Here is a 22,470-nt window from a genome sequence, read left to right as displayed (position 1 = left end):
GATTTACAGTTCACCTCTTTTCTCATCCAGATAAGTGGACACCTTCTTCTGGGGTTTGGTAAGAACCAAAAATAATATGCACCGTGTCTGACCCACAGGAGTGCTCAATAAAAAAGAGCTGATGATAATCATTCTTTCATTTATTCATCCCACAAACATTCACCGAACCTCAGTTCCATTATTCTAGGTGTAAGGATACAGGAGTTAACAAAACAGACAACACTCCCTGCCTCTCAGTTCTCACTGTGGCAGCAGGGAGACCCACACTGTACAGAGGAGCTAGATGCCTAACGCCGCAGAAGGCTTCTGATTCCATTCTCAGCCTCCCTGTAGAACCCAGAACCCTTCATCCCCCTGAGCCTCATCCCAGGCTGGCTAGGTCCTCATCGACTTCAGGAGAAGGCACGCAATAAAACGGCTCTGTTTGACTTCTCTCATCATCCCAGTACAGTAAACACCACGGAGGGCCTGGACTTCACACATATCTTACATCTTTGCCCCTTCCCCCTCTCCTTTGCCAGAACTCTTCCCCAGCCTGCACCAGAGCCTTCCAGAAACCTCCGTGAAGGCCAAGTTCGCTTAGAGGCACCACCCCGGATCTCCCACCAGAGGTCGCCCTCCCACACAGGCCCAAGCAAACAGAACCCGGCTCTGCCTTCTCGGCAGCAGTGACATTATTTTCTTTCTCTATTTTTATCTATTAAAAAGATTTCTTCACAGCCATAACTTAGATCTCTACACTAAAATGGAGCAACAGGAAGATATAATGGTGCATTTCATTTATGAATGACCTATAATAAATTACTCTGAAGTGTCCCGAGTGCCAGAAGACAGAACGCTTTGTCTGCCCATGGACTGCATTTCACATACTTTAATTTAGCTGACACATAAAACTCATTTGACATTTTGCAGGTATTTGTGTGGGGCGGGGGAAGGGTAAAGGAAGGGGGGGATGTGCCGGCGGGTACCACTGCGGGGCAGGGCGGGGAGTGGAGGCAGCGGACAGAGCCAAGGATATCTGGTTCTTGTTGAGAGTTAAGGTATGGAGCCTGGGTAACCCTGGCAACACGAGGTCGTTCCCGAGCAGATTGTTGTCCAAGATGAGTTCCTCCAGGCTCCCGAACGCGCTCAGTCCTTCCAGTGACCTGCAATGACAAAGGCAACAGGAAAAATGATCCTGCACTAAATCAGGGAGGCCATTATGAGCCGAAATAAATATTTTAACCTTCCCTTTCAGGACTGGGAATAGTTTGGGCTTGGTGCCTGTCAGCAAAGTGAATGACAAGAATTAGTAGCAGGAGCCGGGGTGGGGGCGGCTGGGGAGAAGGGGCCGCTGGCACTCACCGCATCCTTCACGCATTGCCAACATGAAGGATGAGGGTCACTTAGTGAGTAGCCAGGATCCAAAACAAAGGGCTTCAGATACGGCCTGCAGGATAAATTTGTCAATGTCTTGTGCCTTCAGGCACCCAGCCTCGGCTGACCCTAACCTCCATTCCCAAGATAAATAACTCTGTCACAGTTCACCTTCATTCCCTGGACACAAATTTAAGTTGTCATCCATCATTCCTGCCCAGAAATATCATACCCCTCTTACAATAATAAATATAACTTCAAGTATCATTTCTTAGCAGTTCTCTGCACAGTCCAGGAAAAGGCGAGGAAGGCTTCCTTTCTTTCCCTTTGCTGCCTTTGACTTTCTTTTTCCCCCTCTGCTTTTTTTCTTTACTAATCACTTCATTTGCTTCTGCCCAGTGTCCCTGTGGCTGCCCCAAAAGGCAGAGGCATCTGCTGAAGCACATGATCGCTCCAGCAGGAGAGGGCTGTTTCTTTTTCTTTCATGATTTTTCTTTTTGTTTTTGTTTTTGTTGGGAGGGGTGCGGGCGGTGGTTTAAGGAAAGAGTTGCGGGAATTTCTGTTTCAAGGCTCCTGGCTTGAAGTTACCGTTTTAATTTATGGAAAGTGGATTTCTCACTTTATTTTTGAAAGAAGCGTGGAATGCAGCAATGTAGGTGTCAAGGCAGTAAATAATCAAGCATCTGAAAGAATTAAGTACCCGGCTCAGGGAAAAAAAAAAAAAAGTATCAGAAAGGGAAAAATAGCCTTGTTTTTACGCTTAGCTCAAAGTTCACTCTTAACATTACGGGCTAAGGAGTCTGGTGGGGGGCAGGGGTGGAGGTGGGGTAGGGGCTGGGAGGGGCAGTTGTGCGATGCTGCCCAGGCCAGCAGCTCCCAAACCTTAATTAAAGAAAGCCCCCCCCCCCCCCCGTGGCGGGACTCGCACAGACACACATACTCCCAGCTCGCTCACCTGCCAGAGCCCAGAGCCGTGCTGAGCTTGCACAGGCTGACAGCTGAGCTACGACGTCGACCAGAGGGCCGACCCGCATGGGATCTCCCGGCTATGCTATATAATGTGACGAATCAGGGAGATGTTGTCCACACTATTTATTCATTGACCGATAGCACTTTCATTAACTTTCATTACAGACCCTGCTGCTTGTGTGTGCAGCACCTGCACGTCTGATGGGAGTGTGAACTTTGGCACCAAGGCTTTCTCGGGACCGTTGCATCTCCCTTGAAGGACCTCTGCCAAGCGGACTCCAGAACGGGGAGTCAGTGCCTGGGAGGTGGAACGGGCATTGGGAGTCATGGAATCCCCGGACCCCACCGGGCCTAGAGCTCCCTCAGCATGTCCCATTCCTGCCTGACTCACCCCCAAGAGGACACCCCCCCTTGCGGGGCCCCAGCACCCTGACCAGCCCTAACTTCTCAGACCAGCACTACCTGCTCCATGGTGGGAAGGCGACACCACTTAACATTTGGGGGTGAGGGTCAATGGGGTCATTGCGTTTCATTTCTTCCTCTTTTTTCTTCTTCCTCGTGTCTCAGGGAGGCAAAACACAACTCACACACACGGAACTTGGGACTCCGGGATTTTACCTCAGCTCTACCATTTACTCCAAGTAAGAATGTGGGCTTATCAACAGCCTAGCTGAGCTCTCCAGCTCTGGGCTGCTTCCGGCTCTCAGGATCTTAAGGAACACAAGGCAAAGAAGACTAACATGTCAATAGCAGACACTGGTTCCTTTCCTAGCCTTCCTCCTTCCATTCTTTGATTTTTCTGGTAGCTGTGACCTTAGAGGGTGTGGTGGGGGTTGGGAGGAGGTGTGTTATGGATGCAGGGGTGGGGGGGTGGAACAGAGGAGCAAATAGGCTGAGGTGTGCGGCCAGTCTGACTTCAGAAGACTCGGATCTTTCCCGAAGTCCCTTCCCCCATGGGAGTTAGTGAGTGATGATTCAAAAGTGTTTTTCAGGACGAGAAGGCCCTGTTTACCACAAGGGGAATTAAGGCCACCTCCCTTCAGGGCGCCTTATGGATGGCTAATAAGTCCTTTGTCCACAAACATCAGTTGGGCTCTGGTCAAAGGCAGCATCCAAATACACATTGTTCCTGAGTTATGTTATGCAAATATAATACTCTTATCATGAGAATCAGCAAATGGTTGGCAACTGGCAAGCCAAAGAAAGCTCCCTTCCAAGAGAGCTGGGGGGAGGCAAAACACAAAATGAGGAAGCATGAAGAGGGACAAACACGAAGAGGGAGAACACCAGAGGGAGTGCCCAGGGGCCGCCTTTCTCAGGGGCAGCCTCTGGGGCAGAGCTCCATTCTGAGGGAGACCTCACAGAAGAGCAGGGCAAGTTCAGGCTCAAATCCCTTGTCACCTGTCTGGTTGTAAGATTACTTTTGCCATAATGTTATCAGCTGCTCAGTTAAAAGGGAATCGTGCTATGTGGGGGGTTGCTAATTAATAAATCCCTGTCTTCATGTCATCAGTATAGTGTGCACTTGGTGATTTAATCAGCTAAATTTAGAGCTGAGGGACTGGGGACAGAAGACAGGGTAGTGAAGGGTAAAACCTGAGAGGACAGGATTTCTGGGGCTTGGCTGGCATGTGGAGGCCAACAAACACGCACTTGGGGGAGGCTTTATTTTTTTGTTCTTTCAAAATGTGACTTTTGTTGCTATGGTTGTTGCTCTTTTCGTGGAAGGAGTAAAGTAAAAATCAGTCTTTGCGTTCACAGCCCTATATACAAGACGCCTGTGCAAAGAGGTGTGTACTGTTAAACAAAATGACAAGGCAGACAAGGCTTTAAGGACCCACACAGATCTATGCTGTCTAATGGGACAGCTATAAGGAAAAGATGACGGGACTGCCATTTCTCGGCTATCACCTTGTGCGTGGACAGCAAAATGCACTTCAGACCCAAGAGCTCTGGTGGGGAGTGGGGTGGGGGGGACTGCCACTCCAGAGTACTCGTCCTCCGTCTGGTTTGCAGTCTGCAGATGTTTGAGGGCTGGGCTGGGAAGGCCAGGCAGACACGTCTGCGGTGGTCAGAGGCTAGAGTGGGAGGACAAGTCTTCACCCACTAGCTCAGCCCAGGGAGCTGGACTGAGGTCTTCCCAGACCAGTGAAGAGATGCCAAGGGCAGGCAGGAGACCAGGCTGTGAGGTCTGCCCTGTGGCAGGTGGTTTGCTTGGGAAACCTAATCAGCACCTCGGAAGCCCATCGCAGGCTGCCTGCCTCCTGATTCCCCAGCAGGAGAGCCGCCCCTGATCTCACCCACAGGTACCATCTAGGTTACCTCACTCACAGGGCTCTCTGGCTGGGCTCCCCCAGGAGCCGCTGTGGCTGCTGGGAGAGTCCTAGTGCCTTTTCCAAAGTCATATCAAAATGACAAAACATCACAACGCATTCAGCTTTAGCGGATTCAAACAGAGAGAACTTTTAAGTTTCCACTGTAATTAACCCTATCCTCGTTAAGATAATTATGATCAAGCTTCCTGTCACAGTTAATATCCCAGCATCATTGCCTGTGGCTCACATTCTGCCCTCATTAGCTTAAAAAAACAGCGGCACTAACCAGGCTGCCTTGGCCCTTTCCAAGCCGGGCCAGTGGTTACGGGCTGCTGAGGAGGGGTCCCGGGCAGGGCAGCAGGCCTCACAAAGGGGTGGCTGCTTGAACCCCAAACTCTTCTGCTCCTGGGTGGGCTCACACTCAGCAGCCTTCACTCTATTCCCAAAAGTTAGCCACTCATCAGAATGGGGAAAGAGAAGGGCCAGGACCAAAGCAGAGCTGGTGGCTTGGGGACAGATGAGCTACGAAACCATAGTAACCCCTTCTTGCCCCTTACTCAGCAAAAACCCAACCAGAAAAGTCACCAGAGGACACCTCCAGAACCCTCCATTCAAGAACTGCCAATCTTATTCCTGCGGTATAAGCTGTGGTAAAAATTAGATCCCTCTTTTCTCAGCTCTCGGCCTAATCCAAGGATGATGCTGCGGCCTACCATAACACAGGCAAGAAATGCGGACACAATTAACCACAGGCCCTAAGAAGAAATGTCTCTCTCCATGGAACAAGCGCTCACCTCAAATCCAGAACCAAAGGTCGGGATGTTCACAAACCAATGAAGAAAATAAGCTCTGAACTAAGATCTTTACCCATCCCCTCTACTATATCTATCCAGATATCCATATCCATATTTTTAACGGATAAAATGGGGAGCTATGGAGATTCAAGAGGACCTACCCTGTCTGTCTGCTGTTCACCACACTGGCTAGTCCCGTGGACCTGCCAGGGTTGGCCAGTGCCTACTCGGTAATGGTCTTTCGGGATGATTACCATCTGCCCAGCCCCTAACGAAAAGGGATCTCAATGGAACCTCCATAATATCCAGAAAGTTGTCCAATGCACAGAGAGGGCTCAATACCCCTTTGTTGAGTGACTACAACTCAGCCAGAGCCTATGCCCTGTGTGCTGCTCGGAGGAAAGCTGACAGTGGGATCCCAAGGGCAGGACAAAGAGCAGGCCTTGGAGTAGCTAGCCAGAAGCCGGGAGGACAATCCCTACCATCCCATTCCTTCAGAGGCCAGAATGCGTCCCTCTACTTACCCTGGGCCCAGTGCCCATGAACAGGAAGAAGTGACACCCAGTGAGTATGTACCCAGACACCAGAACTGGTTATTAAACTATTTAAATACTTTTTTAAATGAAGATTTTATTAATTTATTTGACACACAGAGAGACAACACAAGCATGGGGAGCAGCAGAGAGAGGGGGAGAAGCAGGCTCTCAGCTGAGCAGGGAGCACAATGCCAGGCTGGATCCCGGGACGCCAGGATCACGACCTGAGCCAAAGGCAAATGCTCAACTGACTGAGCCACCCAGGCACCCCTATTTAAATACTTTTTTACCACTTGGAAATAAGTAGCTCTGAGTATCCTGAACACTCCTCCTGTTAGCCTGGCTACTCCTTGGAGTCCCCAGACCTTTCTGCAATCTAGCAACCAAGTGGTTAATGCCCCCCCCCCACAATATGGAGCCCCTAAGGACCCCTGTTCCAGCCAGGATCTTTCTGCCTGATCAGTGTAGCTGTTAAATAATTTAAATATCACGCTTGAGAGCAGAACAGCAACTCATACCTCTCTTACGAGCCCCATCATGCCAAACACAGAGCTGGGCACAGAGCGGGTCCTCAAGAAATGTCCACAAACTGACTGGCAACCGAGGCCATGACCAAAGCTACACAGGCAACACAGAGATGTACACAGGGGATGAAGGAAGAAAAAAGGACGGGACAACTGTGTATGACTGCTCATGTCCCAGAAAATGGCTCATAGTCAGCATTTTAGAAAATACCATTAATCCAACTGCACGTGAGATATTCCTTCTGTCATAAAATTCTCTTTATATCCCATGTAAATGGTTATATATATCTATAATCTATTACTAGAGATAGCATATTATTATAATATATAGTACGGTACTAGACTTGGTACTATATGTACAGTTGGACCTAGTATGTTCTACATATTCTTCTGTCACCGAGGTCCCTTAGCCAGGGATAGATGTCCAACTAATAATATAAATCAGCTAGTCTATATGGCAAGTATATTAACAGGGGATGAAAGAGTCTAAAACAGATGAATATAAACCAGGCTCATGGCTATGTAAGACAATGCATACTGACACCATACACTGTATATCATATGGAATTTGTCAAAGTCATCCCAAAGCCCTGTTAAGATCCCCGTCAGGATAGATGATCCCTGGGCTGCACAGAATACCATTCAATGCTGGCAAAATAGATCTGAATCCAAGGCCAGCCAAAATCTAAGGTAGTTGACTAGGTGTTTGTTAACTCTAAGCCGGGCCAGGTCTGAAGCTGTCACACACTGTACCTAAGTAATACTAAGGAAACTGTTACATATGATCCCTAAAGAGTTATGGAGAATGCGTAAGGAGCTAGAAGCCCAGAACTGGGTACCACAGTGGCAGTTATCCGAAAAGGGAAAGAAGATTCTTCACACTTTGGATTCATAAGCTCATAGACTTACGATATTCTAGTCTAGAACCGGTATTTGGTTGCCTTAGGACAATGTAAATCATGTTTCTGGTCATGTTACCCTTTTCACTTTTACCACCAGAAAGCTCAGAGATAAACTGTGACTCAGATGTAAAAAGGTAACACCCCATAGTTCCTATATCTGCTTTCTAACTTCACAGTTGGGGCTTATTATTATTTCTTTTTACAATACTCACATTTTATTTATCTATATGTTGTTTTTTCCAATTTTTTTGTTTTATTAATTCTAATAAGCTAGTTCAAATCATTTGTAACATGAAACAGGAGATATATACATACAAATTTCATATAGCATTGAGTATCAAACAGGCAGTTTCTATACATTCAGACTAAGTTCTGTGAGACCATTTATCAATGTGGACAGTTGACTAGGAATATAGATATATATATTGAATACAGATTTCAAAAAGGCTTTAAAATAATTCTAATGATATCCTTGTGACATGAGAGCAAAAAGTGAGCTAGAAAAGGACAACTTTAGGTCAAACCATAACTGGTTCAAAAATATTCCTGAAGAATACCAATTAACAGCCCAGCTTGCTCCAGGGAAAGGTTCTGGGGACTTGGGTCCTGTTTTGCCAATGACTTGGTTAAGGACATGTTCATCACGTTTATGGAGTTTAAGATCCAAGAAAGCTATTCAAGAAGATACAGTAGGATCCAAAATGACGCTCTTGAAATCCCCCCATTATTTCAGCCCAACAGGATGAAACAACCCATTATCTAATGTAAAGACCTGTATATATATTTAAAGCCCAACTAGCCCAAAATAACTATTTGAAAAAAAAAATTAAAAGACAGATGTAAATTGGGGAAAACCTTTGCAATCTAGCAATCTAAAGTTTGACATCCTTAATATTCAAAGAGCTTTTGAAAAGCATTAAGGGAAAGCTGAAATCCTCAGAGAAAAAACAAAAGACATGGAAATAAAAGACACAAGGAATATATATGGTCAATAATGGAAAGCTGGGGTAAAATTTCATCTTCATTGGGAATCTACAGCATTCAAATTAAACAAGATATTTTCGTTTAACTAGCAAATACATTGTTTCCTTAAATGTTAACATAGTCTTGTTGAAGTAACAGATGAACACAACTCTAATGGAAGAGAGAAACTGTTATACTCTTTCTGAATGGCAATATATACTAAAAGTCTTAAAAATGAAAAAAAAGAAAGAAGAAAAGTCTTAAAAATGATCATCTTTCATCCAGTGAGCCCAATAATTTATTCAATAAATATCAAAGAAGTGTTCCTGGTTTAAGTATGTTCACTATAGCATTATTTATAATAACAATGTAAATATGCTTAAATGCCCAATGATAAATGATTACAGGAAGCTCAATATATCTGTATAATGAAATACCATGCCATAATTAAAAATGGTATTATAGACATATATCTACTAATCCGGTAAAATTATCATGCTATCTGTTTAAATACCTAAATTTAAAATACATATAACACATGCACATATAATCTCATGCATTCGTGCATGAAAATTAAGTCATCTATGTCTCCCCTCCATTCCCTGCACAAATTTTAATTTGTACCATGTTTCCCATGGTGATGGTTAAGAGTCAGTAAAGCAGTCTGATGTTTCTAGTTTATAAACTACTGTTAATACACAATCTTGTACATGGGGACTTTACGACAATTATATACATACACATGTACACCTCAGTCCATACATGTATTTATATATCTGCATACTGACTAAGTGATCCCAGATATACAGCACTAACTCCTGAGTAATGGTTATTTATAGGGTATTTTTCTTCTCTTTTAATGTTTTCACTAGTTACTAGATTTTCTATCATAAGTATTTTATAATCAGAAAGAAACTCCAGCAACTATTACTTCAAATAATTCCCCCAAGCACGAGATAGGGAAGCCTTGGATAAAAAGCAGTGTGTAGAAAGAAGGTTTATATAAATGAACAGAGCGGGGGTGCCTCCACAGAAGCAAATCTGATCCTACTCTACTGACCCTTAAGTAACTCCACCTGGAGCTTTGTTTCAGTTCTGAGTGCCAGACTCAAAGGGGTATCAGTACTCAGAAATACCACAGAAGGAGACTAACCAGCTGGTGAAGGGTGTTAAGAAACAGTGACGGAGACAGTCAAAATTATTTAACCAAAAGCAGAAGAGACCTCGTTGTTTCAAAGTACTAAGTCTCTGGCATTCCAGAAGGCAGAATCAAAAACCATTTGGAGAAAATAATGTAAGTTGGAAGGAGAGGTCTTGAATTAATTTTTTAAAACTTATGAAAACAGAGAGCTGTTCACCAAAGGACTGAGCTGCCTTCTGAGTATATGAACTTGATTAGAGGATAGAGTCATGGAGAATGTTTAGAAGAGATTTCTGCCTAGAAGATGAGATTTGGGGGTGCCTGTTAAAGCCTCTGTCTTTGGCTCAGGTCATGATCCCAGGATCCTGGGATCGAGCCCCACATTGGGCTCTCTGCTTGGCCAGGAGCCTGCTTCCCTTCCTCTCCCTCTGCCTGTCTCTATGCCTACTTGTGATCTCTGTCTGTCAAATAAATAAATAATTTTTTTAAAAAATTAAAAAAAAAAAAAAAGAAGATGAGATTTGATGACTCTAATATTCTACCCAGATTCTGTGCCCCTCCAACTGGAGCTCCTTCCTTGGTAACTAACATTTACAAAGGCTGCCAAGAGCTGCTTCTTCCCTGCCAGACAGCCTCAATGGAAAGAGGGCAGCAGAGAGTTCTAGCTCTGTCATTCTCTATCACACTAAACTCTGTGCCTTTTCCTGATCCTCTCACTGGGACTGTGTAAAGCCTCTTTAATGCTTCCTTAACTATGGGGTTACCTCCATAATTAAAAGGCACATGTCAACACACTGGCCTCTCATAGCCTGTAAACTAAATGTCAGAGCTGCATTCTAAAATATGACTTGTCATGGTCTTCTTCTTAGACTCACAGACTTGGAATTCCAGGGAAATTTTAGGGTGTTCTACCCTCCACAGAAGGTGACTAATGATTAGAGAGGCTAAGTGGTTTACCTAAAACCATATATAGTAACCAAGCCATGTTCAGAACCTTTAGACATATAGGGCAGTTCTCCCCCAACTGAACTATGCTAACGCACATGTCAATAATTTGTAGTGATCTAGAACGAGAAATTCGCCTTCACCACATCCTTTATCCAAACACTGTGTATAGCTTTGAGATCCATTCCTTGTACGTCCTCAAGCATATTGATCGAAGGAGATGGTCTTCAAATTCTTTTGTCTTTTATCTACCCTCCCTCCTGACCCTCCTAGAATAATTCCCTAAAGAACTAATTCCTACTTTTTTTTTTTTTTTTGTAAGGCGCACTTCATGAGATGAAGGATGCTTTAGGTGGAACTGGGTTGAAATTCACTGACTAACAGTCCACCCCTTGCCATGTGCCTCTAGAGCTCACTCATTCATTTCACTTCATTCATTCATTCGCAAAAAGGTATTGAGTGCCGATTCCGTGCCCAGTACTTGGCTAGTCTCTGAGTCTGCGAAGAGGGCTGTGGCATGCTCCCCTACTGTAAGCAATAGAGGTAGGCAGGGAAGGAGTTACCAGATAATGCAGGGTCATGGATTAGACTGGGATGATCAATAACACTCCAAGGAGGGGGAGGGCTAGGAGAGGTTTCGAAGAGGAAGTGGGCTTGAGCAAAGTCTCAGACCAACTGAATTCTACTTCTGTGAGCATCTTCTTACACTTTATGCCAAATTTGGTGGCAAAGGAACCTAAGAAGCAGAGGTAAGTAATCCTGGCACTCTAGCAGTCCTCATCCCAAAAAGCTAACCTAGTGCAAAAAAGCACGTATGCGATACACACTTCGGCATGGCAGGTTCTCAGGGAACACCTACATCCAGGGCTACAAAAGATGCACAAGTCTCGGCACCTACCTTGGTGGCTTCATCATCTAGGGGAACAGAGAAGAAAGTTGGACTTGAAGTGAGGAGAAATCAGAGAGGACAGCACGTTATTAAGCAGCGTGGGTAACATGGGCTCTAGAAGTGGTGAGGAAAGAAATGAGGGCTGCAGTGGTCACGATTTTTGGCGCACCCTTCCCTGTTTGTCCCAAAGTTACTTCAGCAACTCAGTCCCTACAGACAGAGCTGAGAACCAGGCACCCTCCCTAGAAATACGCCGGATGCCTCCATATCTGGTCGCCACCGCTCTGCCTGTCTGGCTGTCTTCCACGCCTCTCAGTGAATCTTTCCTGCATTTCTCCCTCCTTGGTGATAGGGTTTGGTCTGGGCTTTGATTATGTCTCTAAAATTATTTTGATTCACGGCTTGAGATTTTACAAAACCACACATGCACGCATGGAGCCTGTGGCCTCGGGATCTTGTTTGTTTTTAAGAGTCTAAAGAGTGAGTTTGTTTGGCGGGTTCTATAAATGGAGGTTTTCTTTACTAGAGAGATGTAAGGGAGTGGACATGGTGTGCTGCAGCCGCGGTATGTGTGCACGTCGCCATGGGGCGGAATTCAGCGCCTGGTGGGGGAGGCGCCCACAGCCATTGGGCAAACATATGTTGGGCCAAGAACACAGCTCTTCAACCTCATGAACTGTTTGCTTGAAAGATAACAGTGTCTCTTCCACACAAGCCTTTCACCACCCTCCATAAAGGGAATTTTTAACTCAACAGATGGTGTCTACTCATTGCAAACCAACCAGAAAGGGAGACATTTACATGGCTGTGCCTCAAGACCCTAGGGACCCAGAGGGGCCCTAATCAAATACTTGCCCAAAGACCAGCTCCCCATGGGCAGGGCCCCCTGGAATGGAATCAGGCCAGGAACACCAGTGAAAATATGCCAACTACTGATTCTGTGAGGTCCCAGTTGGCTGAAAAAGGTGAAAACATGTTTTCTGTCTCAGACTACAAGATAGCTTTACATCTCCTGAAAGAAAGAAGGCCCTCGGTGATATGGTGACCTCCAAAACTGGCTCACTATTGGAGCCATTTCCCTTCTTTCAAAACAGCCTTAGCTCTGTGCTTCGCAAAACCTTTCAAAGAACAACTTTGTTAAGTTTGCACTCCATCTCCTATAATGGCACATTCTGGGCCCCAAGGACCAACACCTAACAGAAGTAACAGTTTTAGGGACAAAAAGGATCAAATGCTTGCATGTGTGGAGCAGGATGAACAAGAGATTTTCGCCAGACTAAACCAAGGTTCTTTGAACAAGAGATTTTCCTCAGACTAAACCAAGGTTCTTTGAACAAGAGATTTTCCTCAGACTAAACCAAGGTTCTTTCATCCCCCATTCTGCCTCTTTGGTTACTTGCCTGCTGCTCTTGGGGGTAGAATGCCACGGTGGTGTTTTCACAGAGAATGTGGTGTTTGAATGGAGACTACCTTGTCAACTCACTGAAGTGAAACACAAATGGGGTAAATAGAAACACGAAGTATGACCACTAAATTTGGGCCCATAATCTCTGTTTTCAAGTTCCAGCTATACTTTTCTCATCTATTGTAGTGGGAAAAAATCCGTGACCTATGCACTTTGCAGTTATTGGAATAGGGAAAACATGAGATAAAGTATCTAGAAGCAAGCCTAGTAAGATAAGGATTTTTGATATTTTAAAAGATTGTTTTTGAACAACAAAAAAAGTGTGTACTTTATTTTCAAAAGAGGTAATTAGTTAACCTCAGATAAAGAAGCATGTAAGTAAAGCTCCAAAAGACAGACAAACATATATTCAGAACCATCAGATGACATAAGGAAATGCCAACATGTGAGAATTTCCATCTGAAGAATGACCAGGGACCCTGACTCTTGCCCTAGTCACTACCTTCCTGCAGTCAAAATCCTTGCCCTGCTCTGGGCCTCACTTGATTCTTTGTAAACTGGGGAGGCTGGACTCAATTATCTTAGATGTCTGCTCATGTACTAACATGCTCTGCTCTAAAGTGGTTTGCAGGAGAAAAACTCCCAAATCAAGCTAAAGTTTTAGCCTTGCCTTAGTCATGCCATCACTCGGTAAAAACTTGAGCATAAATGTAGCAGGCCATCATCAATCTTCATGTGGCCAAAAAGATGGAGGTTGGAAGGCAGCAGGGGGAGGGGAAGAGTTTCAAGTCTCGAGTATGAAATCTGATTAACAAAATATTCTGGGAGGGAAAAGTTGGGGAAGGAAAAAACTCTCCCTCTGCCCCCTGCGTTCTGTGTGAATGGTTTTTTTTTTTTTAACTTTCTTAACATCCGAGACTAGGGAGTGACAGGCTAAGCGACACAGTGTTCAGAGGGCAAAAGATAAATGTTTGATGAATTGGCCATTGGTAGGGAATTGATGGGCTTTGTATGTGCATAATGGCCAAGCTGCCTTTCCATGCCGATCGTCTGCCAAGATAAGAAGCCATAATGAATGGACCTTTAGATGCCCTGGACAGAAGCAGTTTTAATTTGACTGGTTTTAGTAAAATTAATTTTAAAAAGAAGAAAATGGCAGAAGGAAGAGGAGAACAATTTGGAGAGACCAGAAGGACAGAGAGTTACATATATCCAAAGTGGACAATGACCACCGGCTTTTCCACTCTTTGTGCTAGCTGAGTCAGCAGAGGAAGAAAGTTTGATTTTGTTATTTATATAAATCATCAAAAAGCCTTTATGTGCCCAATACTGTGAAGAGATACTTGAGATATGGAAATTAAATAGCCTGGCTAAACAGAAAAGTACTTTAATAAGTACAGAATGGATCATTCATTCATTCATTTACTTGTCCTTCAATGAGTGTTTACTGAGCACCCCTTATTCAAGCTTTGGGTGAATGAAACCAGTCTGCTCCCACTTGCGCAGAGCCTGACAGGCTCAGACTTTCTAGCCAAGTGAGGAATACTCTCCTGGTTCAAGAACTCCTACTTTGTTACATGCTCTCCTCCAGGGGGCTACGCATGAATGTCTTAGACACCTCCTACCCGCCAGGTGGCTCATTTCCCATTTCCACATTTATACTCTGATTTGGGTCCCCTTGGCTTCACTGAGTTTACTAGACAGTTTCCATCACAACAACACATAGCTTAATGAAAACCCCACAATGGCTTTCTCGTGCCTAGAGTGGCAGTCAATCTAGCCAGGAGTGAACAGGAGAAAAGGGGCTCATATTAGCTCTAGGAAAACTCTAGCTATGCCCAAAATTAAATTCCCTTGTGGACCTTGTTTGTTTGTTTGTTTTCATATGCAAAACTTGGAGCTGGAGCAGACATCTTTTCACTGACCTTGTTTGGGATGTTGTATGGATCAGACACACTGTTAGGCCTCAAGGTGCAAATACAGTTAAGATATTATCCTGTCCTCAAGGGATGCATGATCTCATGAAACAAGGGCAAAAACACAGTTAAAACACAGTGAGGTTTAAATGCTCCTTCTGCCTTCAAGTGACCATAAAAGATCTCTAAGCTCCCATCTGGTATCCAAAATGTCCTAAGATTAGAGTCCTAACCTCCATTTTTCCTTTGATTTTTAAGACAAAGTATAGAATTACAAAGAAGCTTGGTTATCCAAGCATTTTAATGGCCACTTTCCATAATACCATACATTTCCCAATGTTAGGAGAAAGAATCCTATGCAAAATGCAACATTAAAAATACCCCCTCACCCCACCTCTGAGGGTATACATTTTTCCACGACTGCAAAAGGAAAGTCACTCATTACTAAGCAGCTCAGTGAAGCTCACACTATTGGAGAATATAAAGTTTTATGAGCAGGTCTCTCCTTCTCTCTCTGGGTGTAAGTGAGAAAGTGAATGAGAGAAAAAGCTGGAGAGGTCTGGCTCAGGAGCCCAGGGTGAATTATAGACTGCCGCTCAAGATTCACAGCTCTTCGTGGTAGGAGGTTAATATTCTCACATGTCATTAGGTCTGCTGGCTCTCCTGATGGTTCATTGAAGCAGGCAGCAAATTATTTCCTCATGCTGCAGAGGACAGCACACTTCAAAGCAAGGGAACTCAGGTCAGGATAGGCCTCCGGGTGGATTAATGACTTGGGATCACCAGGGGTAGTCTATAGGTAAGAAGGAGCCTGAAGCTTTTGACAACACTGACTTTTTGATCCATCTTGACCTGGCTTTCAAGCCAGACCTCCAGATTTTATTCCTATCACCTTCTAAGAACCTGCCAAGACCTGCGAGAAGACCGAGTAACCTGTCTGGTCATTTTATCTTCAATTGGAATGCCTCCACCTGCTCTCTGCTATTGTACATGACACCCACGGTTCCAGGTGGAGCTTACACCTTACCTTTGCAGAGGAGACTTTTCAGCCTATCCTGAACCTGGCTGACCATGGGTGAAGTCCACTCCCAAAGCCCTCTACTCTGCACGCTCCTTCCATCACTGATCCACAGATTTGGTCTACTCACCTATGGTCCTAAGTGTCTTACTCTTATCTCCTTGGTAATGAATTAAGCTATAGGACCACTAAGACCCCTCCTTGCCCCTCCCACAGTGATGGCTAAGTAGGAAAAGAGGAAAACCACCTACTCTGGATGCAGGCCCAAACCCTGATCCTGTCTCCTTTCCAGAAGAAAGGGTCAAGAAGAACCCCAGGAATGTTTATAATACAGACTCATGAAAATATTTATTTACAGGTAACTTGGGAAATATCACTTCAGTCCCAGCTCACCCAATCACTGTATTGGAACAGACCCCTTCCTTTCCCTCTCTCAACCTCAGATTCTTCTGGAGTAGAATGAAGGGGGTAAGCCTATCAGTGTGTCTAGAAGGGTGGCTTATGGACCACATGGATCATAATCTCCCAAGATACTTATCAAAAATTGAGGGGCACCTGGGTGGCTCAGTCTTTCAGGCATCCAACTCTTCGTTTGGCTCAGGTCATGATCTTAGGGTCATGGGATTGAGCCCCACGTTGGGCTTTGTGTTCAGCAGGGAGTCTGCCTGAGAATTCTCTCTCTCCCTCTGCCCCTCCACCACACTCTCTCCCTCTCTCCTTCAAATAAATAAATCTTTAAAAATTCAGATGCCAAGATCCACCCCGACTCACAAAATCACTCTCTCTGCAGGTGGGGTCTGGATATCTACAGTTAACTCCCCACATCACTTCTATGCATGACAAAGTGTGAGAACCACTGAGGATCCCTAATTCAAACACCTTCAGGGTCCAGTGAGATGACCCACTGCATTTCAATAAATTCAAGGTGATTTTATGTATTAGCAAGAGAGAAAAACTACTGTCAACTAAAAATGACCCAATGTTTCCTACCTTAAAATGTCTCAGGAACTCTCTTCCTTTCTTATAGCCTGCTTGTGGCTTTGCAAGAAACATATTCATTAATCAAGGTTGTTACTCCGATAAATACTTGCTTTATGGTATCAAGTGTATGCCCTTTCCTTGTGCACAATAATTTTGTTTTTCAATGCCAAATCACAATGAGTTCTTAAATGGAATGTGAGTTATCAAAAAGGTATATAAGTCAACAGGACTGACAATACTAGTAACTGTAACCAAGCTAGAAGTTGCAATGACAACAAGCCCACCACAATGGCCTCCTGGCCAATGACAATTTTTAAGAAGCCATTCATTTTGAGATGGAGTTGGAGATGTTGAGATGTGGGCGGGGAAGGGGAAATGTGCATTTTAGAAATGCTGAACCACAGAAAATGCAGAGAAGAGAATAAGGAACGGAGAGGACTGATGGAATCACAGCATGTGGTCCACCCAAAGGTCCTGGAATTAGCACTTGGGTTGTCCACACTCAAGGTGATGGGTTGCACTTGGCCCATAGGAGGATGATTATATAATTTGTTGTCTAAACAGGAACACCTCCCAGAATAAAGGGGGTGATATTATTATCCATCATGTCCTGAAAATAGAGTTTAACTAGAATTGTCTTGGGTAGACAGGGATGGAAGTTACCCTGCCCATGAGCTAGCAAAAAGCAACCCCTGGGTAATGTGATCATTAGAGCCTGATTAATTTTAACATTTAGGTCTGGAACATCATGCATCAAATGAAACTGCTTTACACTCCAAGTCTTTTAAAATCCCTGGAAGTCTGGTGTTTATAAGGCTTTTGCTCCCCTAACTCCCCACAACCACCTTGTACTTCCCTACAACTTTCCCTTCCCAATAACACAGGCCTGTGCTTCCCCCCTAAGAGAACACTACAGACCACCACAGAGATTCCTACAATGGTTTGAAGGGATTCCATCAGAGATCCTCCACGAGGGCTGATTTTGGCCTCCCTAGAGAACATGAGTCAAAGTCTGAAGACATTTCTGGTTGTCGTTATTTGGTGTTGTTACTGCCATCTAGTGAGTGGAGGCCAAACGTACTTGAACTCTTCTGCAACATAGAGGACAGGGCCCAGGACAATCTGTTATCTGACCCAGTGTCCTTAGTGCTGAGGTTGAGAGACCCTGGATTACGGGAAAGATAACGCTTTTGCTCCCTCGTTGTGGGGTGAGCCTCTCTCCTTCCTTCTTGCTCTCACTACTGTCCTGCAAGCCCTCCTCGACAGCGGAGGGTTACAGCCAAATTCTGCTGGCCTGATTCCCGATCTGGGAAAGAGTCTCTCCAGTGATGGAAGAGATGGCACAGCTGTCAATCTCCACAAGGGAAGTAATAGAACTTTCCCCATTTCATGGGAGCAGACAAGACTGACAGACTGTGTGACTTTTCCCTTCCCCAACATCACCATAGAAGAAAGTGACAGCAAACATATCAAGCGAATTGGAAGCTGCAGCTCGTTAGCACTCAGAAGTCCTGAACTTCTGCAGATGGGGGCACCCTCAGAAGATGGGGGCACCCTCAGAAGATGTGTGCACTTCTTGGGAAGCCAGTGAAGCCCACGGAGAAAACACTCCACACGGATGGTCTTGTCCCAAGCCGAGACATGTCCCGCTCTGACTTTTCAGATTTGCCCCAGCGCAGCTGTCCGAGCGTGGGCAGAGAAGTCTCCCTCATCACTCCTGATGGACTCCTATTTCCATGGGGAAGCAGCAGCCAGCCTGGACGTACAGCAGAGAAACATCGACCCCCACCCCTTATAGAATGGGGAATCCTGAAGAACACAGCTGAGCAAGGCAGAGTGTGGAGAGAGAAAACAGGAGCACTGGTTCAGGACCAAGGACAGGACGTGAGGTGCGAGGGCCTCAAAACCAGGACAAGAGTACTTCCTGTATGAGTTTCCCAAGGGCTCCTAAAACAAAACACCACAAACCAGTTGGCTTAGAACCATAGAGATTTGTCTTGCAGTTCTGGAGGCTAGAAGTCAGAGTGTCAGTCAGCAGGTGCTAGGGTTGGATGTGTTCCAGGCCTCTCTCCCAGCATGGGCCCTATGTGTGGGTCTGTCTCTTCACATGGAATTCTTCTTATAAGGACACGAATCGTATGGGACTAGGGACCCACTCTACTTCAGTATGATCTCATTTTACCTTACCCAATTATATTTACAACACTATTTCCAACTAAGTCCATCCTCTGAGGTACTAAGGGTTAGAACTTCAACATATGCATTTGGAGAAGGGGGAGACACAGTTCAACCCATAATGCCGAAGTGACAACCAGTTCCATAAAGAGTGCCAAGGTTCTCGCTGGTGGTACTCACAGAGGTGATACTGTGAGGGGGAGTCTCCATAGGTGGCTATTTGAGCCAGGCCCTCAGAACTCACCATCATAAAAACTGATGGGGTGGTCAGCCCCACACTCCTCAAACCATATTCATTTTCACTCTCCTTCCCAAGGCTTTGCACAACCATCATTCAGAATACATAGAGGAAGCATACTACTTATCTAATGTTCACACTTGCATCCACTGTCCCTTTCTGAGCCATAGCCACAAACATAGAGGTAAATGAACAACACTGGTGTGAAGTCAATATTCAAAAAAGGTTCAGTACCCTCTGAGCCCCAACGATGACGTCACAAAGCCAGGCTATTATAGAAGGGAATCTTAAGCATTCATACAGAAAACTGTGACTTTCAATCAAAGCAACACTATAAGACTAGTTTCCTGATCCTTGGGCAAAGTTGGAGAAAAGGCAGGGAATCAAAACCACTGGACTAATATCAAGGGAAAACAGACTGAAAACCAAAGCAAAACCACCTACCAAAATAAATAGACTAGATTAACAAATCAGAGGAGACTGGGGCTACTCACTATGGGGGCAGTAAACACCACACCCTTCAGAAGCCATCAAGAATCATGGTCATGAGTCAGAAGTCAACAACATTGAAGAGAAAAAGTCAACATATATTTTAAGAGAATGATTGCAGTTGCTTTTATTTGAAGTATTAGACAGTTGCTGCATTCAAATTGTTTATAATTCTTATGGAGAGACAAGATGTCAACATGTGGAAATTAAACAATACAAGATTCAAGAAGTAACTCAAGATAACAAGAGAACTGTCACAAAGCACTATATGATTATATGCCAAATAAACAATATAGAAAATAAGTCCTTTAAGAACCCAGAGGGAATGATCCACTTTAGGCTGGAAGTCCAAGAATGATACTCTCAAGGATGTATTTTCTGAAATGAGACTTCAAATTATACAAGTGTATGCTGTGTAGTCTCTTTAAGAACACAGAGGAGTAGGTAACAGGATTTTAGAAATACTTCATTCCAGAGATCATTAATACTATTTAATGATGAAAGACAAACAGTAAAATGTTGGATTCCTCATTCTTAATGCCAAAATAATGGAATATTAGGATTAAATGTCAATGGTGTGGGTGGCAATTTCTAATATGACTCCCACTGGTCCCTTCTTCTGGTATGCATATCCTCTACCTGAACGAGGGCTGGACCTAGTGCCTCAGTGACTTGCTTCCAATGAACAGAATAAGGTAAAGGAATGGGTTCTCCCTTGTAAGGTAAGGTTACGAAAAGACTGTGACCTCCAGGGGCGCTTGGGTGGTGCGGTGGGTGAAGGCCTCTGCCTTCGGCTCAGGTCATGATCTCAGGGTCCTAGGATTGAGACCCGCATCAGGCTCTCTGCTCAGCAGGGAGCCTGCTTCCCTTCCTCTCTCCGCCTGCCTCTCTGCCTACTTGTGATCTCTGTCAAATAAATAAATAAAACCTTAAAAAAAAAAAAAAAGACTGTGACTTCCATCTTGCTGGAAAGCTCTCTTTTGCCCACTTCTTTAAAAGCTGCCATGTTGTGAGCTGCCCTGTGGAGAGTCCCATGTAGCGAGGGACCGAGGGAGCCATCTGACCATCCACCATGAAAATGAGGCCTTTGTTGAACATCTTGTGAGGCAATGAATCCCACCAACAACCACGTGAATGAGCTTAGAAATGGATCCTCTCCAGGTGAGCCTGAGAGGATGACAGCCCCCTCTGGCATCTTAATTGCAGCCTTGTGAAAGACCCTGAGTTAAGCCACATCTAGACTCCAGACCACTGAAGCTGTGATAAATAATGCTTGCTAAATTGCGGGGGTGATTTGTTACGTGGCACTAGATAACTAACACAAATGGCAAGATGCTGGTGTACCTATTTCCCTAACCTGCCAACTAAGACCTTCTCCATCCTCCTAATAAGAGAATATCAGAACTAACTGAGATAAGGAGATGAAGGAAAACCAAAAATACCTAGACACAAGAAGGAGTTGTATATTAGATTTGAGGTGCCAGGCACTTTACATGTTTGACTGAAGGGATACAAGCCAAACACCAGTGATCTGGGCCCCAAACGTTCCCTGGTAGCCTGTTCAAAAGCAAGTGGGTATTTAAACATTGGGTCCAGTGGTCTGGCTTTCTGAAAAGGAGCTGGGCTACTCTAGATCAGGTCTCCCAGCATGAAAAATGTTGATAGCGCCATGACCCAGAGCAGTGAGTACCACTCACGGATCCAGAGGCAGGAGACTTGATTCCACCATGTAGGCTTTTGTCCTGGGACTGCTCACCTAAAAGCTTGGGAAAGAGTCTAAGCTGATGAATGAAAAGGTTCAATGTCATGCAGGCAGATCCTTCAGTCAAAGTGCCGCAGTCTGCAGCAGTTTGGGGGTTCTCTGAGCTGAGCTGCTATCTGCTTCCCTACATTTCTGAACATTTTGCACCCTGGAAAGACAGAGGTAAACCAGCACTCTCTGCAGGGATGCTGTCGTTATACATGCAGAGTTCCCAGAAATAGAATTTCAGGTGGAGATACGAAAGCAAGTTGTTTATTTGAGAGTTAATCCCACAAAGCACCAGAAAATGAAAGCAGAAAGGGAAAGAAGTTAATAAATGATGCATCATGAGCTCGGTTACTGCTGGGGCCAAGTAGGACTCAACCCCTCTTTAGGGCCAGGATCAGTAAGCTTTTCATGCCGCTGGCCAGATAATAAATATGCTGGGATCTGAGGGCCATATGATCTCTGTCACAAATCCTCTGTGTGATACTAGACAGATAATACATTTAAAAAAATGGATATTAAATAAATATATAAATGAAGCCATAAAAATGTTCCAGTAAAACTTTATTTCCAAAAACAGGCCAGATAAGGCCCTTGAGCCAACCTCTGCTCTAGACTAGTATGGGCTGCTGGATGGGTCACTTCTGAGTGCTCTATTACATGAGGGGGCAGGGAACAGAGAGATTTATCTACCTCCTCCATGAGTCACTGGTTCAGGGCTAGGCAGGCTCCAGGAGCCTGAGAAAGAGAGTCGTGAGTGCCTACGGGTTGGAAGCCATGAAATGGGTGTGCACAGGAATGCTGAGTGCCGAAGGGATATGGGCAGAACCACCACAGCTACGCAGACACTGTCCCAGCCTAATCCGCTCTTAAGGAGAAGGGGAAGAGGATGGCAACAGAAAGGGAGAGGGAAGGGGCGCCTGGGTGGCTCAGTGGGTTAAAGCCTCTGCCTTCGGCTCAGGTCATGATCTCAGGGTCCTGGGATCGAGCCCCACATCGGGCTCTCTGCTCAGCGGGGAGACTGCTTCCTCTTCTCTCTCTCTTTGCCTGCCTGTCTGCCTACTTGTGATCTCTGTCAAATAAATAAAACAAAATATTTAAAAAAAAAAAAAAAAAGAAAGGGAGACGGAAGCAAACACAGAGGCCCTCCACTGACCGAGCACTGCG

At 44.9% G+C, this 22,470-nt stretch overlaps 1 protein-coding gene across 2 annotated transcripts in view; it reads right to left on the bottom strand.

The window, feature by feature from the left end:
• The window catches only part of LRMDA (leucine rich melanocyte differentiation associated), a 1,053,965-nt gene that overhangs the window by 480,283 nt on the left and 551,212 nt on the right, over window positions 1–22,470 (bottom strand). For both annotated transcript variants that reach the window (XM_046026161.1, XM_046026162.1), the window contains exon 3: window positions 1,019–1,145. In XM_046026161.1, coding sequence (XP_045882117.1) covers window positions 1,019–1,145 — 127 coding nt within the window. The remainder of the gene's footprint in view (window positions 1–1,018; window positions 1,146–22,470) is intronic.

This window comes from Meles meles, chromosome 13 (genome assembly GCF_922984935.1).
Source record: "Meles meles chromosome 13, mMelMel3.1 paternal haplotype, whole genome shotgun sequence".
NCBI lineage: Eukaryota > Metazoa > Chordata > Mammalia > Carnivora > Mustelidae > Meles > Meles meles.
Note: the sequence above shows the minus strand (reverse complement) of the source record. Positions and strands in the feature narration are given on the sequence as shown.